The 16,970-nt window shown below is 45.4% G+C and overlaps 1 protein-coding gene across 2 annotated transcripts in view; it reads left to right on the forward strand.

Annotated features, from left to right (window-relative positions):
• Positions 1-8,355: 8,355 nt before the first annotated feature.
• LOC142765076 (uncharacterized) overlaps positions 8,356-16,970 on the forward strand; it is a 104,101-nt gene continuing 95,486 nt past the window's right edge. For both annotated transcript variants that reach the window (XM_075865643.1, XM_075865642.1), the window contains exons 1-5: positions 8,356-8,480; positions 8,629-8,680; positions 11,241-11,395; positions 12,460-12,534; positions 13,548-13,598. In XM_075865643.1, coding sequence (XP_075721758.1) covers positions 8,450-8,480; positions 8,629-8,680; positions 11,241-11,395; positions 12,460-12,534; positions 13,548-13,598 — 364 coding nt within the window. In that variant the 5' untranslated portion in view covers positions 8,356-8,449. The remainder of the gene's footprint in view (positions 8,481-8,628; positions 8,681-11,240; positions 11,396-12,459; positions 12,535-13,547; positions 13,599-16,970) is intronic.

Consider the following 16,970-nt stretch of genomic DNA (forward strand, 5'->3'; position numbering starts at 1 on the left):
CCCCTTTGTTCCCGCTTCAATGAGCGTCCGTCGAAGGCCAAGTTACTAGCGCGCCTTCTTCAATGGTCGCGTCGAGACCGTTTGAAGGATTGAATTTTTAAACAGCGGTGAGGTTCTCCACCTCTCGTCGTGTTTGTAGACCTTCCCCTCCTCTTGAATTCTTCTCTCTTTTTTTTGTTCGCACCATCAACCACTCTCTCTACCGCCGATGTTATCGCGAAGCCCTCAGGTGATCCAAAGCAACCGGAGTAACCGTAGTGCTTTTTAGAGTGAAAACACGGCGTCGATACAATTTCAACGTACACTTTAAAAATCCATGCATATCCAGGAAATGAATCCTGGTGATGGGGCGAAGCAGCATGCATCAGATCATAAATCGTGGCCTTCTATTTGGATATGGTTAACAGCCTTTTATTTTGTTGATTGATAATTATGTGGGGTTTGACGTTCCAAAACTACCATATGAGTATGAGAGACACCGCAGTGGAGGGCTCAGGAAATTTCGACCACTTGAGGTTCTTTAACGTGCACCCAAATCTGAGCACACGGGTCTACAGCACTTCCGCCTCCATCGGAAAATGCAGCCGCCGCAGCCGGGGTTCAATCCTGCGACCTGTGGGTCAGCAGCCGAGTACCTTATCCACTAGACCAACGCGGCGGACCTTTTATTTGGTTATTGCTAATTTTTGTTTTGTTATATGCTTTGATTGATGGGGTACTAGATGTCGGTGTTTTTCCCGTGTTGTGGCTTTTTGTTTGTTCTGGTTAAGAGATTCTTGATAACCATTTTGTTGTTCACAGATGTTTCAGTTTTTACATCTGCTGTACACTGCTGGTGGTGGTTTATGAACGGAGGGACATTATGTGGTCGTAAGCATAAAGTTTTTTAAAAATTAACTAGAGAGACTCTGGCGCTGCGATCGTTTGGCGACCAGGGGAATTGTGAGTATTGCATGGAATCGCCTAGTCCTCGTGCCTGCGAGTGGCTAACGCACTTGTGGCTTCGTTTATTACTGCGTTTTGGTTTTGTTTCGAAGGAAAGAACTAACCGTTTTCCACTTCGTGACCCGATTTGAAGTGGTAAGCCTAAAGGATTTACGTAGTGAAGCGTAACTGCCGAGATTTTTAATTGCCGTAACTGCCGTTTGTTGTTTCGTGACAAAGAAGCTTGAAGCCACGCGAAGCCAGAACGAACGTAAAGTACGAAGACTAGGCAAATCCATGTCATACCCATAATTCCCATGCTTGCTGAAGCGCCATACGTTTCAGCTCCCATAGACACTAGCGCCTTAGTTCCATCTAGTGTATAAATAGGAAACTCTATGGTCGTAAGGTACTTCGCCCCTGAAAAAAGTCCTTTCTACGTGTAAACGAAGCGGTTTCTAAGGAATGTTGGTGCAAGAGTACAGTTTCCTCTTGAAATATTCTACTACATTTGACGAGGACAAGACATAACATGTGCTTTCCTGTCAATGTCAAAAGTATAGCGCTGGAATTCTTGAAGCGAAAATGCATTGCCAATTGGCCCCATGACGTGTTTTGCTCAGTACAGTTAAATGCACGCGGTACGTTTAGCTTGACATGCCAGTGGATGTATGAGTGGTGTACAACTTTAAGAAATATCCGGCGAGATTTAACGTGCCCCGTGCTTAGGTCTGCCACCGAGAAACGACAAAGCCTTGCCTCAACGCTGCCTCATGGGCTTGCTGGACTGTCCACGTTTAGATGTCGAGGTATGAGCTGCGCAGAGCGGTGGCCCACCACGCCGACAGGGTTTCCGAAGAAACTGCCATCATTCTGATAAATATTCTACACCACCACAGAATGTGTTTCGGTGTTGCTGGTCCTTCCTGGCACAATTCGAACCAGTGGACAGAAACAAAACAAGCCGTTTGTTGAAGATGTAAAAGAACGACCAGGGGTTCTTTTCTTTTTTATTGTCGGGTTTTACGTCCCAAAACCAAGATATGATTATGACAGACGCCGTAGTGGAGGGCTCCGGAAATGTTTCCCGTCTGGTGTTCTTTAACGTCCATTGACATGGCGAAGTACAGGGACCTCTAATATTTAGCCTCCACCTAAATGCTACCGCCGTAGCCGGGACCGAACCGGCGAGCTGCGGTTCAGCAGGCGAGCACCCTATAGCTACTGATCCACCGAGGCGGACAACGACCAGGGTTCTAAATGGGTAGATGTCCGGGTCTTCTTGGTGACTAAGATTGCGAAGGCATGCTATAGCAGCCGTGGAGTCTCCGTTCAACTGGTTGTTCGGGTACCCCTGAGATGGCCGCCATCCCCAAGTGTGCGGCCTGGGTTTTCACCCGCGATATACGCAAGGAAACGCGGCTCTTCCGTCACACCGTAGCGTTTCCTGATCCGCGTTCAACGCCTTAAGCACTGATGTTTCCGTGCGAGAAGTTCGATTGTACCCTTATCGATGTCGATCTCTAATCAAATCGCGTGACAGTCCCCGTGCACTAGCTTATCGAAACGCTGACCATTGGTGCCTGTTACGGTGGAAGCCGTTCTTAGCTGACCACTTCACGCAATTTGCTGTCTAAGACCCGTACAGTGCAGCTACGCACAGTTGTAGGTGAAACTTTCCAGCATCGTTGTCACGGCTGAAAAAATCGACTGCGTAAAATAGGACTCGATTTACGTCATAGTTTTTCACTGTTACCCAGCGTACTGCAGTTCTTAGGAAGGGTAAACATCTGGCCATGTTGATGCGACATTTTAGGGGCGAAGCTCTTTAGGAAATAGCCTTGTCTTCCATTGTGGTGACGGTATTGAAACATTGCTGCAGTCGAAACATAGGTGAAAAAAAAAGTTTACACAATAGACTTCAACGTAGACATTATATGATAGGAGATTGCTGTTACCGGACGATTGAAGAAAGTATTGATGAATCGATCTCTACTAAAGTGTGCCTAGATGTTAAGAATTCTCAAGGAAACCTGTAAAACAAAGGTTCATGTCGAGAATTCGATGTCCCAACAAATCACCCATAATAAAATGGTATCTTCCCACCGGTAAGATGATGGTTCTTCGGATTTACTTTCGGGGCGTATGCTACACTGCAGTGATTTTCTAAATCCTCCTTGAATCGTCTGAAACGACTGGGAGGCGAAATAAATTTACATTTACATATACACTTGATGTCACTCAGTTTACATCATATGGGGCAACGCTCGGATAACGGGCGGTCGATACGATACCCACAGCTTCGCCCGCTCGTCACGATTCACTTCGTGGCAATGCGTGGATTTTTGTGCAGTATTTAGGGAGCAAACCTATTAAAGTGGTGACAAGAAACGGCACGCACAATCTCATTCAACTGAAAGTTGAAAGTTAGCGCTCTTGTGCATCCCCTCTTGTTTACGACCTAGGAAGTTTCGGCACCAAACAGTGAAGACCGTACACAAAAGCCTGCGACTGTGTATTTACACTTCAGTTATTGTTTTTATTTTTCACACTGTAACGCCACACGTGCCCATTTATTTCTATTTTTATGTTACCGCCCCCTTACACGTGTAACTGCTGCCTTACGAAATCCGCTCGCGGGTGACTGGAAATCATCTAGATAATCTTACAACCTTTCAATGAGATTACGCGCAGAACGTGAGCGCTAAAATTTCTTCTGTAACCCATACGCGGCCGCTGGCGATGACGCTGGAATCTTCGATGGTAAATGTATAAATGCCATCGGGCCTCACCGCTTCGCAGTTCATCGACGGCCGACGCTCTGATGCGGCTATCAATGTTACAGTGTGTTTTGCTGTAGGTTGTGTTTTTTTCCCCCCTTTTAGGGGCACAGGTTCGCTCAAATAAAAAGTTTGCTTTTGAACAATCGGAGGGCGGCGTTCGTTCATGTCGCGACTGCGTGAGAACAACTGACACCATGACCTTGTTGTTGTTGTTGTTCCACTATTGTTAGTGGCGCATACCCACTGTGGGGTATTGACCAAGAATGAAGTGGTTTTAAAATTTATAGTTCAGGTTTGGAATGATGGAAGTTTAACAGAAGGATTACTGATAGCCTAGGAAAGTGTGGTGCTTAATGTAATGCATACAAATATTTACATAAACGAATTTATTCTTAGAATAGAGCAATGATCTGATTTTATACGTATATAATTTTGTGGACATGTTAGGATAATGAAACTGGTTAATTAGTCATGACCTTTGATGCCCGAGGCACATGTTTTACAGTAATTGATCCACTGTAGAAAAATAAATCACTTCGTGAATTGTTCTTAACGCCAGTCAAATGTAAGTATAAATCTAATCGCACTGTTTAGCCTGTAGATGCCCTTGTGCCATTAAACGTGATCAGTCAACACGGATTCGACGAGGCACGTTAAAGCGCCCCAGGTGGTCGAAATTTCCGGAGCCCTACATAACGGCGTCTCTCATAATCATATGGTGGTTTTGGGACGTTAAACCCCCCCATGTCAATCAAATCATTGATTTCGACGATGTGTATGAAGGTGGCACTTGCATGTGACTTTTTTTTTAGTCTTGACTTCATTATGTTGCGCAGTACACACTGGTATTTGCACATATCGAGCAACTTTCCGGCCAAACATCTGCCATTTCATCAGACGTCTTTCGACAACTCAAATTTGAAGTAAGCCGAGTGAATAACGACATGCTGCCACACCTTTTCGTTCCGAACCTCAAGGCGGCTTTCCTTCCACCATTGTCTAATTTGACATCGCGCCAGGAAAGAAAAAGGGGTGGTCCCGGTGAGACGTGGTTCCGACGCTATCGCTGACGCTGGCAGCAGGCACTTTGCGGCCAAGACCATGTCCATCCAAGTTAAACTCTCAATGACTCAATTTCTCAGCTCTATCTCTCTCCCACTTTGTTTCCTCATCTTCGGGGTGCCTTCCAACATATACGGTGGCTCTAATCAGAAGAGGATCGGTGTACTCTTTTCACTCGGCATGACGGTGGAGCTGCGCTGCCGTATTACCGCGAAGAGAATTGCCCCCCCTCGACCGCGCCACCGCCGTGCTTTCCGGGTCCCGTTGGCGAAACGATTAATCAAAAGAACCTCTCGCAATTGGCGAGCGTGGCCTTGTGCCTTGTTTAAGGAGCCGAGATCGTGCGGCAGTAGCGCGTGCCTGGTTTGCTTTTGTTCGTGGGCCTGGTAGTTGCGATCCCAACTCCCCCCTGGCCTTCTCACGTATCTTTACCTCCCCCCTCCTATCTTTTACCCACCCCTTCGATCCACACATTACCCATGATCTACGCAGAGATGAACATTAGTTGTATACGAAGAGCTTTCTGATATTACGATACATTAGAGAAACGTTCGGCGTTGCTCCAGTACGCGAGGACGCCTGAGGGGCGTACCAGAATTAAACGGGCTACAACACCTCCGATAAAAGGAAGCAAAAAAAGCAAAAAAGAGAGACAAAACAAGGAAACAGTAGACAAAAATGAAGAACATAACTTGCGTGTAAAACGATTTACCGAGTGGACGATAGATTTTGATGAACGTCCGACCAGGATGGGTCGAGAGGGTAGCTTTGGGCATACACAGGAACAAGGACTCGCATTAGCGGGCATCCTATAGCACAGACACAATGAAGTGACTGTTATTTCAATTTTTCCTAAGGCGCTTGCGCGCGTGTGCGTCAGGATCTATAGTCGCTTCCTCATTACCGGCTTCGGACTATAATTGCGAGGGGTGTAATTGCAGCCTTCGCTTTCTAGACGGTCGGACCGTGTGACGCCCTCTTACTCGCTTTGTATGAAGTAGACACGGAAGGATTACAAGCTATCGCTCATATGGGAACGGGGCCGCTAATAACGCACAACGAAAAAAAAAAGATGAACATTAGGGAGAGGGAAGAGATGAAGTGTGTACATTTGCAGGGGAAAGGGAAAGCTTTTCGAGAGAAATGGAACTCTTTCGAGATCTATTTGCCCTTTGGCATGCCAGTCTTCTGGCAACCATGCGACTTTATGCTCGCGTATAATCATCACCCCCTCCTCTCGGAGTATCGGGTTTCGTTTGGCCAGATGAAAGACGGCACGGCACGCCACCAGCAACACCTCGGGGTGGCAGGTGCCCCGAAGCCACCACGACGACGCCGGTGTGGTCGTGCCGCGGGCCTCTACCACTCCTTCTAACAAGCAGGGAGGTCCTGTCACACTTCGGCCGAAGCGCGCGCTTGCAAAACTTCGACGAACGGCCACCTCTTAACTACACCATTGTTTCTTGAGGCTGCCACTTAAGAGGCGCACACACACGCGGAAGCGTTAATGTTCGCCGAGTTCGGCCAAATGAAGCGAGAGCTTGATGAGGGTCCCCGCCGTTCTTTGTCTCATTAATTTGGCCCCGCGCTTCAAGGTTAACGCTGTCACATGGACGCCGCGCTTTACACACACACAAACACAAGCTGATGCGACACGGAGATATCGAACAACCCTTTAACGTCCGCCCCAGGGGAAGTACTCGCGTGTTTAAGCTGTATCCTCGTTTGTAAGCGATACCGTAGTACGTCCTTCTGATGAACGGTGTTTAACGTAATGGTCTTGTTGTTTTTGAGATTGCGAATCTCCCGTTGAGAAGGACGTTTGGTGAGGGAGTAGAACGCGCAAACAAGACCACCGGGATAGTAAGACGTGCACGTATGCGTGATGCGATAACAGGGGCGAGTACAGTCGACTGGTTGTTTCCATGCAATGATCTACGAGATTAAGCGTAATTTCTTTTAAGCTACTATTAACGTTAACGCGTTGATTCCGTTCCTGCCCAAAAGAGTGACGGCATGATTTTGTACGCACCACGTTGACGCCGAGAAGAGACGATGTTTTTATCTAAATACAATGTCTTCGTTGGCATCTTCCAATCACATACTTGCTGTGATCAGGCATGATTGTATGCGCACGATGTTGTTTATTGCTTACCAGATTTTCAACCTATTTTCGAATAATAAAACCTAGGGTTCTACGCACCGAAAATAAGGAGGACACAGTTACGAGGCCCGCTTTATAGAGTGGAGAGCTCCGGGAACTTCGACCATATTGTATTATTTAAAGCGCGCTGCATCAAAACAACACAAATGCCACTAGTGTTTCACCTCCATCGAAATTCAATCGCCGTGGCCGTGGTCCAACCTGCAAACTTCGGGGCAGCAGCTGGATGCATCAACTTGGTACCACTGAGACGACTGAGGGAGACTGGATAATGTTTGGGAAATGTTGACCTACATTTGGTTGCTATTCACTGATGTCGATTACAGTTCGCTATTTGCAGCTATGATGACGATATAGCAGTCACTTATTTTGAGTTTAGTGATTCTATCGTCCACCAAATTTTTGACCCAGCTCTTCGAAGCGACGCCACAGTGTGCAATTAGAAGTTGTGAAAACGTGGTTACTGGAGTTCCCAGCGAAGAATGTTTAGTGCAATATGCTTTATGGCAGCACAAATATGGTTCTAGGGTTTCCTTTATCTGTTAAAGTGACTCAATTTAGGCACGCTAATTAGTTTTATTCATTTTGTTCATAACAGATGCACGGTTAGGCGGTCCGCGACGATAAAGGTAGGCTTAAACCTCCTGTCTACGCCTCTACATTGCTGGCATCCTGGAAATTGCGGATTTGCGATATAACAGACAGGTATTAAGTACACACAAACAATTCAAGAAGCCTTTTCCTTCTGAAGGTTATCAAACAACACTTCTATACGGTGGCAGAGACATTGAAGTTATACCATTGAAACGCCATTTCTGCAGGCAGAAAGAGACACGCGTTGTTTTCGCAGCGGTAGCGTTTGACATTGAAAACTAAACGCGAGAGACAGCCGTAAAGTTGCAAACCTAAACAACTCCGCACGGTCGCCGAAAGACTGAATTCCTCGGCTGCTCATCGCGATGCTGCCACGGCCCACGTTGAAACGACTGCATGTCTCGTATTCGAATACTGCTCACGACGACAAGGCAACTTCAAGAGTTATCGAAAATACGGAATAAACGAAGCACAAGCAAGGTCAAGAAAATGTGGAAACATGACCTCAAACACTATCGACAGAATCAATGCCTCGGCTGTCTACCGTAATCCCGACATCTGCCGAGGTTGGAACGAAAGCCGCGTCTTGTTTCATACGAAGATTTGCTCGGCAGGATGATACGACCGTATACGTATTAAACGCGAATAAATGCGTCAAAAACGATGAAACGCTCTATCAAGAGGCGGGAAATAAAAATAATGATAATAAAAACTGGCTATAAGCACCCGTCATCTGTTTTCACTTTTCGGTCCCGCAGGTCACTGCCAGCGTCAAGGGCTATCGCCACGGTCATCAGTGGCGCCACGGTCATCAGTGGCGCGAGGCAGAACAGGAGCCGACGCGAGCCGAGTCAATAGAAGTTGATCCCGCGCACCATGTGCTCTAAGCCCGCGATTCTCGGCAGCGCCTCTGGCAACGAGAATGACGAGCGTAAAAATCACGGCCTCTCAAGGTGCGTTTACATCTCGCTAATTGTCTTCACGCTTTGACTGAACAGACCTTGAATCGAGTGCTCGGTGGGAGGGCTAGAAAAATATAGCGTGGCTTAGTTGTAGGTGCCTGTTTTGTATTAGTCCTTCATTTCGGACATTTGCACGCAGGAAGGAGCTTCTTATCGCCGGGCACCGTTAACGTCGTTCCAGCTGTCACGGCGTAAGTGAGACGCGCGCGATTTTTTTTTTGCGTGTAATTGAATTAACTTGTTTTCAAACTTAGCATGCATCGACAGTCCTCGCCTTTTTTGGGATGTTACTTCGAATGCGCTTCTCTTGGTCACCACCTTGAGAGGTATCAACGCGAGAAATCCTTATAAATGCGTATATAATGGCAACCTTCCGTGACCTCCTGGTGGCTGTTATTTTCCTCAGGCATATAGCCTGGTAAACACTAATGTCGTTATCATTAGGCTTTGAAAAACAAACCCTATATGCATCAGCTCGTTTATGCACATCTGTGCAGTTTCAGAAACGAGCGTGTTCAGGGCTGTTCAGGGCTGAATTTCTCTGGCTTGGCACGAATGGTACGAGTGCATTACTTAACTAATTCTGGTGGTTTCACGTGCCAGAACAACTGTACGATCATAAGGCGAGACGCAACGTGGTGCTCCTAATGGCTTTCGACCACCTAGTGTTTTCTGACGTGCGTTGAAGTCTAACAAGGATGTTTTTTTTTTGCTTTTTGTCACCTCGTCGGAATCCGCTGCATCGGCTGTCAATCGAACATTTGTCCTCGAAATCAGTTGCGCATTGTCTTTAATGCTAATCTGCCATGGAAGCTGTGAGTGTCTACTCAAATTTGTACAAGGTCGGGGTGCGAGCATATGCTGTGATGGAAATCGACAGGCTGAATGCTTGGTGACATATTATAGCATCTCTAAGCTGTTCGTTTCGCAAAGGGAGGCAAATATTTCAAGGACAGCTTTTATTAACAGTGCTGCACCCTGGCAGCGTGAAAAATCGGGCTGGTACCTCACATGAGCAAGAATTTATAGACATCAAGATACATTGCGTGTGCGCAATAACGGTGACATCACCATCACTTCATTCAGCCGCGATGCACTTCACGTGCGGCACCCAATAGCGTCACAACGAACGCAACCTGCAGTTTCTGACTTGAAAATAATTCGGAGTAATTTTTCATCAGATGGACTACAACGCATGCCTACAGCATTGCAAGCGATCGTTTTCGCAGACTGACAGGAATCCCTATGGTAACCGCTACTGCGAATCAATCACACTTGTGAAGGTATACACAAAACGCCTCTTGTGACAAATACTCAGAAGGCAGATGCACATCTTGCCGTAGAATCATTTTTTTTACTATGAAGTTGTCTTAGTTTACCCTAAGACACCGTCATCGTCGTCCCATGCGACCCGAAGGGTTAGTGGATCAAACGAAATGATTATCGTAATTTTCGAAATTATGACGATGGATTTTGGTACTAAATACTAAGGTATTCGTACTTTCAATAGTTACAATAATAAGATAACTATAATAATTGATATAAACCAAGTCAAGGCACCTAGACTTGTAACATGCTCCCCTAGATTCTGCTTCATCCGGCGTCAAATCACGTGACGCCAGAGGTTCGCTAAAACGCCGTTGGCTGATCCCGCAGGTGACGTGATCTCACCTTGCCCAATCAAGCGTAAGCGTGCGTATTTCAAAAGTAGCATATGGTTTACGACGTCACGTGATGTGGCTGGTCAAGCGCACACACTCGCGCCCTGGCGCTGGTGTGCGCGCTTGACCAGTGCGCCTGGAACTTGACCAGTGGAACTTGACCAGTGCGTGCGCTTGGGAGCTTCGCCTTCTGGTGGTTTTCGCGGCGTGGCACTATAGCTGATCTTATAGGTGCGCTGTACTTTAGGGACCCGGTTTGTCGAAAGCCAACTGTATCATGTCACATAGTCCTGCAGTGGTCCATACAGGCTTAAAATGAGCCTAGCAATGCTCAACGCTAGTTCGAAACAAGCTAATGAAGTCTAGAACAACGTAAACTATACAGAAACAACGGACTAATTACAATAATTTACCCATAACCACGAAAAATTCCCTTGAATCGTTTGGCCGGCTTTCTTGCGACGCGTGAGACGGCGCCACCATCTCAGCTAGGGTGTCCTTGCCGAAGCGAACGCTGGGTTATCCGTGCTACACGCTTCTTCATGTTTCACGCTCATAGGACTGCATATACCACAGGATTTATAACAACACAACATAGCCTCCTTGATTTCTCTTGCCTGCCGGATTATCGGCGGTCACTTGGAAAGCGGCCGTCGTCCGAACTATGGTGGTGGCGCCACCTAAGTAGGGGTGTCTTCAAATAAGTTTCCACGTTTTCGGAGCTTACATGCTACAAAAATAACGTAAAAAAGTTTTAGGAAAGCGTAAACGTAAATATAATTAACCCTACGTAAGTGACGCCGTCATTCAACAGGCAAATCCTTCTATGCAAGGCGTAGCCTTATAAATCACTAGCAAACGCCAAAACTGCCGATCTCAAAGGCTGAGTACAAAGCCCTTTACTCCTACGTAGGCAGCGCCGCCATAGATGACGGGCGTTTCGCACTCATCCGGCCGGCAATGGAAATCTAGGAGGCTATGCAACACAAAGATCTGCACAATGACGACATTAGCGCCACATTTACCGCAGAATTTTTCTCTTCTTTTGCTTATTGTACGCCTGGCTCATGTGGACTGTGTCTTGTCGCAGCCCCGGAGCAGACTTTGCGTATTCATCCACGCCGCGTCTAGGTGGCGCCCTCCCGCGGCTGTACCGCACCATACTGGCGTTGACCAGCGCCTGCTTCTTCTTCCTCTGCCTCTCCGTCCGCTTCATGGCGTTTGACGAAGTCGGGCCTGCCCGATGTACGCAAAAGCATACGCTTCGTGCACATTGTTAATCATAATTACCGACACCAAGAGCGATATGCATGCACGAGGAAAATTAATTTGGCTTCACGGGAAAGTGTAGGTATTATTGAAATAAGAATCGCTAGGTCAGCTGATAACACATTCGTCGTTCATAAAGTAAAATACTTTCAATGCGTAAAAGGTCATTACATAGAATTCCTCACCATGTCCTTGTCGATAACAGTAATACCAGGTTTTCAGAGCAAAACAACTTTCTTTTATGCAAAACAAGATCGAACTATGACAGATTTACAACTCGCTTCTGTGGTACTTGTCTTTGGAATCGCATACCTTTTCCTAATGAATCATCTCGGTCACTGCAATCTTTTAAACAAAACATGAAAAACAAATTGTTAAAGGAACCTTTTGTTCATCTGTAATAAATTTATTTTCTTCATAACTTCACACTTCTCATTCGTATTTTTAAGCTTTGTATAATGCTGCTATGGTAATATATTTTTTGTTTTTTTTATTACAGATCGTTCTGTTTCTATCGCGTTTTCTAATTCTTTGCTCTTTTTGCTGCCGTTAGCTTTTATGTAAGCCACTAATTATAGTAGGTCCCCCTTACAGACTCGTACTTCGCGACCTCTTGATTCTGTACGTATTACGTAACCCGTTTTTTTTTGTACATGCAATAATAAGGAATAAACTTGAACTAGTATATGCAACCATGAACATCCGTGAGAAAGCTTGACTCGAATGCGCTGCGCAGCTTTCCCTGAAACAGGGTCACTGATGCCAGCGCCGTGTGGCTTTGGGTTTTTTTTTTCCGAGATGTTACCAATGCATGCCGACGTACTATCCAAGCGTACCGACGTATTACGTCACTCTCAGCGTTTGCGGCTGGCATCAATAAAATCAGTGCAGGCCATGCTGCGAAACGTTCCGGTTAATATTCTTCACGACTCTACGTACCTTGGCGATTCCGCCGGTCGTCTAGCTTTTGCTGCGTGGTTAAAAAAAACAAAACAAAAACGCTATTACTTCTGGCCTCCACTTCCACTGTGTGGCTGCAGGTAGCGGGAGTGCTATCTGTCCCGAGGCTCAAACCGACACCGCCGTGGAAATCGACACGGTCCCTCCCGAACCAAGTGAGTTGGGCACTTAATAAAAAATAATATTATTAATAATAATAATGTTTATTTTTCATCAACAGTTTGATGAAGGACAGCTGCAGGTAAAAGCTGCTCTCCAAAAGAGGCAGCTTGACAAAGGCCCACAGCTACCTTTTAGCACGACAACAGTGGTAAACAATCAGCGTTCTTCCATTCCATAAGCGTTCTTCGTTCTTCCATTCGAATAACAATGCAACTGTATGGCAAGGAATTATATAGATTCTGGATTAGAAGCGTAATATTCTTTTGAGCGTTACTGCAAGTGCAATGACACGGGCTGTGTGAATCGTGATCTTTTCAGACCATGTCGAATACGAACCCTGCCTAACAGGCGTTGAAAGCTGGACGAGTTGGTGGGTGTTCATCTTCTAGCAAATTGCGCAGAAGACGGGACACAAGTAAGAAACGAAACGAGACAGACGAGCGCAGACTCGCCACTAATTTATTGAAGAAGTAATCGATGCTTAAGTGAGTCCCGCAAAGGGCAACGTGCGCCGAAATACAGTCCGGGTGAGTAATGATTCCGTGAGTCTGAGTCCGAGTGTTAATTGTTGGTATTTAACATCCCAAAACCACAAAATGATTATGAAAGATGCTGTAGTGGAGAACTCCGGAAATTTCGTGCAGCTGGGGTTTTTTAAGGTGCATCTAAATCTAAGCACTAAAGAATTTTCATCTCCATCGAAAATTCGGCTGGGACTCGATCCCGTGACCTACGGGTCGGCAGCCGAGTGCCTTAGCCACTAGAACACCGTGGCGAGTGAGTCGGAGGGAGTCCAAAGCTCGAAAGACATTACGTGAGTGAATTTGAGTGAGCTCCTCAAGTATTGCCGACCTATGATGTGATGTCGAGCAGAACGGCTGTATACTGCTCTCTAGGATGTGGAAGTGTGCCGCAGGTCACGAAAATGCTCCTTTAGTGAAGAAGGGCTGTTGACTTCCGTCAGACAGGACTGTCGGTGACGCTTCTCGTTTTCTCTTTTGCGCAGCTGCACGTTCCTTGAAAGAGGATGTCAAGCCCATGGATCACACTCCGTACGGTGAGTTGGAGATCAGTGGTGGTAGCGAAAATTGTGGACCGTATGTTGAGCCAGGGCGAGCAGACTTGTCCACAACATAGTTTTTTGGCCAGAAGCCTTAAGAAAGAGGATTATTTTATGGTAGTCTACCATTTATAAATGACCAGTTCACTTTATTGGGCACGGCACTGTGACTTTGTTTGTTCGGTGGTCGCTTCAACTACGTCACTAAAGTTGGTTGCAACTTAAATATAGTTATATAATTACAAACTCTGCCCTCAGCTTTTCCTATTCCAGTAATAGAGAATTGTCATAGATGAGCCACCACCCCACCACGGTGGTCTAGTGGCTAAGGAACTCAGCTGCTGACCCGCAGGTCGCGGGATCGAATCCCGACAGCGGTGGCTGCATTTCCGATGGAGGCGGAAATGTTGTAGGCCCATGTGCTCAGATTTGAGTGCCCGTTTAAGAACCACATGTGGTCAAAATTTCCGGCGCCCTCCACTACGGCGTCTCTCATAATCATATGGTGATTTTGGGACGTTAAACCCCACAAATCAAATTAAATCAATCAATAGATGAGCCACCCAGTTGCATCCACTCATTTTGATGACGTCAAGCATCTGACGCGTGTGTCAAGTAGGTCACTTTGGAGTTCAATCTTTCGATCCATGTGTACTACATGACGGACGGGGCCAGCGAAAGCTGCACTAAAGCAGCTTCACTTGCTTCCGCTGCCTAAAAACATCGGTCAGAAGTAGTGGCTCATTAATATGAAATAAAATTGATGATATACTGAAATCACAATGTGGATAAGTAAAGCAATAGAAATAAGAAATATTACATAATGTAAACGCGAACACGGAACAGGATAGAATAGTCATGATGGAAAACGCCGCAAGCTAGGAGAGAATATGTCTATGTACAAGTGTCTTACGAAAATGTAGGAGTAGGCTACATATATATAAAACGATAAATTATATATAACTAATCCCCTGTATGCATTTTGTGAAAGAACAATATTGATGTCATGTGTTATGTCAACACCTAATATATCATGATAATTCAACATTTTAGGAATGGCCTTGCATATAATTGGTTGCAGTAGTTTGTGCGTGATCGAGATGTTAACCAGAGGTTAGCGATTTAGACGAAGACCAAGGTGACGCACAGGGCTCGTCTGTGTCATGTGTGCCTCCTTGAACTTCGTCTAAACCACGCTGAAGCCTATCCGAGTCTGCTTTTATCACCCTACAGATACTATAACTTTGTACATTATGAAGACTGATGAACTAATCTTTTTGTCATATATATATTGCAACAAGTAGGCTTTCTTTTTGCAGTCACTTTGAAAATATCATTTGAAAGTACCGCAAGCTTCTGAATGTCTTGTGTCACCCATACTAAAAAGCAGCAGTGAAGATAGGACGTAAACAAGGTAAGTTAAATAGCAAGCATTGATTTTAACGTAGTGGATAATTGTTGCGATAAGTTATACACGTGATGTTTTCGTCACCACCTGCTCTAATTGAGTGTCTCACGACATCCCATACTTTATTATCATACCCAATGTTTCAACACTATCCACAATTAGGAGGACAAGACAATTTAGATATAGCACGATGTTTGTTGTGAGTTCAGAAAAAGTGTTCATCGATGACGAGTACTTCGTACTCAACTACGGGAGGGCAAAGTGCCGCTCCTAGTTGTGTGTTTAGTAAAAGTGGTTAACGATTTAGAGTACTCAGTACTCTACTATGGGAGAGCTAAAAGCCGTCTCGTTGGTTGTGAAGGTGTGTGTGTGTGTGGGGGGGGGGGGTTAGAAAAAGTCGGTAATGATTTAGAGTACAGAGTACTCTACTATGGGAGAGCTTAAAGCCGTCCCGCGGAGATTTTGAAGGTGGACGATCAGTCGTTACCTTATTATGGATGGTTCGGTTTTCCAGCGCGGTTCATAAGCTTGTCGAAACTTAAACATACAGAGACGTGATAGTGACGCTAGTGTTGGGTGAAAAGAGACTTGAATTTCATAACATATTTCGCCAAATATTTATATATTACTCTTAGCTGTGTGAACTAACTTCGGTAACGACGACGAACTTTTAATTCAATGTATGCGTAGCAGTATTCAAATTAGTAATATATAATAATAATAATATTTCAAGTTTAACGTACGGGAACCTTGACATGATTATGAGGAGCGCCGTAGTCGAGGACTCCGGAAATTTTGACCCTCTGGTGTTCTTTAACGTGACCTAAATATAGGTACACGGGCCTCGAACATTTTCACCTTCATCGAAAATTCTATCCAAATTAGCAGAGAAGTACTCGTGGTCAGTGCGAAAACTACCTATCACGTTTATAGCTTTAGCACAGTTTCAGTTTGTGTTTATTGAACGCAATAGTGTATGTGTAGTCGAGTGTAACAGGGAGGGTTACATGTAGGAAGTGAAGTAACCGTTAGTAGTTTTTGCAGAAAAAACAAAAAAAGAGAGCCAAATTTCTGCCTGCCCAATTGGCGACATAGCGCAGTGCCTTGTAAGGGTGAGGGAAGGAGATGACAATAATCGTAGACAGAGAAACATAAAGACGGAACACCCGGCATACATTGTGAAGAAGGAGGAGACTGAGAGGTAGGAAAGATGGGAGATAAGGTCGAAAGAGTCCGAAGATGGGGGCACTGATCGGCGAGAGCTACTCGGCGCCTGCCCGGAGATTGTGAATGGCGGGCCGATTCGGCGAGAGCTACGCTGACGTCGGAGATCGCGGGTGACACAACTGTTGAGCACGGAATCCAGCAAGCTAGTCGCTATACAGAAGGTGGTTCCTCGATGTTATCACTGCAATTGGACCCCTTGTTAAAAGATAGACGAAAGAAAAATAAAACCACGATCCAGATTGCGAAATACACGCTTAAAGAACATGGGAGTGGCAACACGGGAAGTAATTTAGATTCTGAAATTCATACTTGCAGACTTAATTACATTATTTTAGATTCTTAAATACATACAGAAATTAAGTGTGTGAATCAGTAAATAGTAGCAAAGTGTCCCAGAGACAATTTCGAGATGTTATTTCTAATAATTATTTGACATGAAAAACCACTAAGAGAGCCTAAATAAGGGATACTTGAAACGCGCTGTCGAAGCAACGCAAAAATAATTACGGGGACGTATACGTACAAATAAGCGATTAGAATAACGGCGAACTGAATGTTTGAAAGCAAATAGCTAAGGCGAGGTGGCAGGCACAGTATCATCAGGGGGCGTGGTTGTATTTCTTCGTCGGTTGTAAGTGACTATATGGCCCTCATAGACCAAAATAATTACTGAAAAATACAGATACTGAGGGTCACGAGTTGAACGTCACAAAATTGATCGACTTAGTCCCACT

Source organism: Rhipicephalus microplus, chromosome 6, assembly GCF_043290135.1.
Source record: "Rhipicephalus microplus isolate Deutch F79 chromosome 6, USDA_Rmic, whole genome shotgun sequence".
Classification (NCBI taxonomy): Eukaryota; Metazoa; Arthropoda; class Arachnida; order Ixodida; family Ixodidae; genus Rhipicephalus; species Rhipicephalus microplus.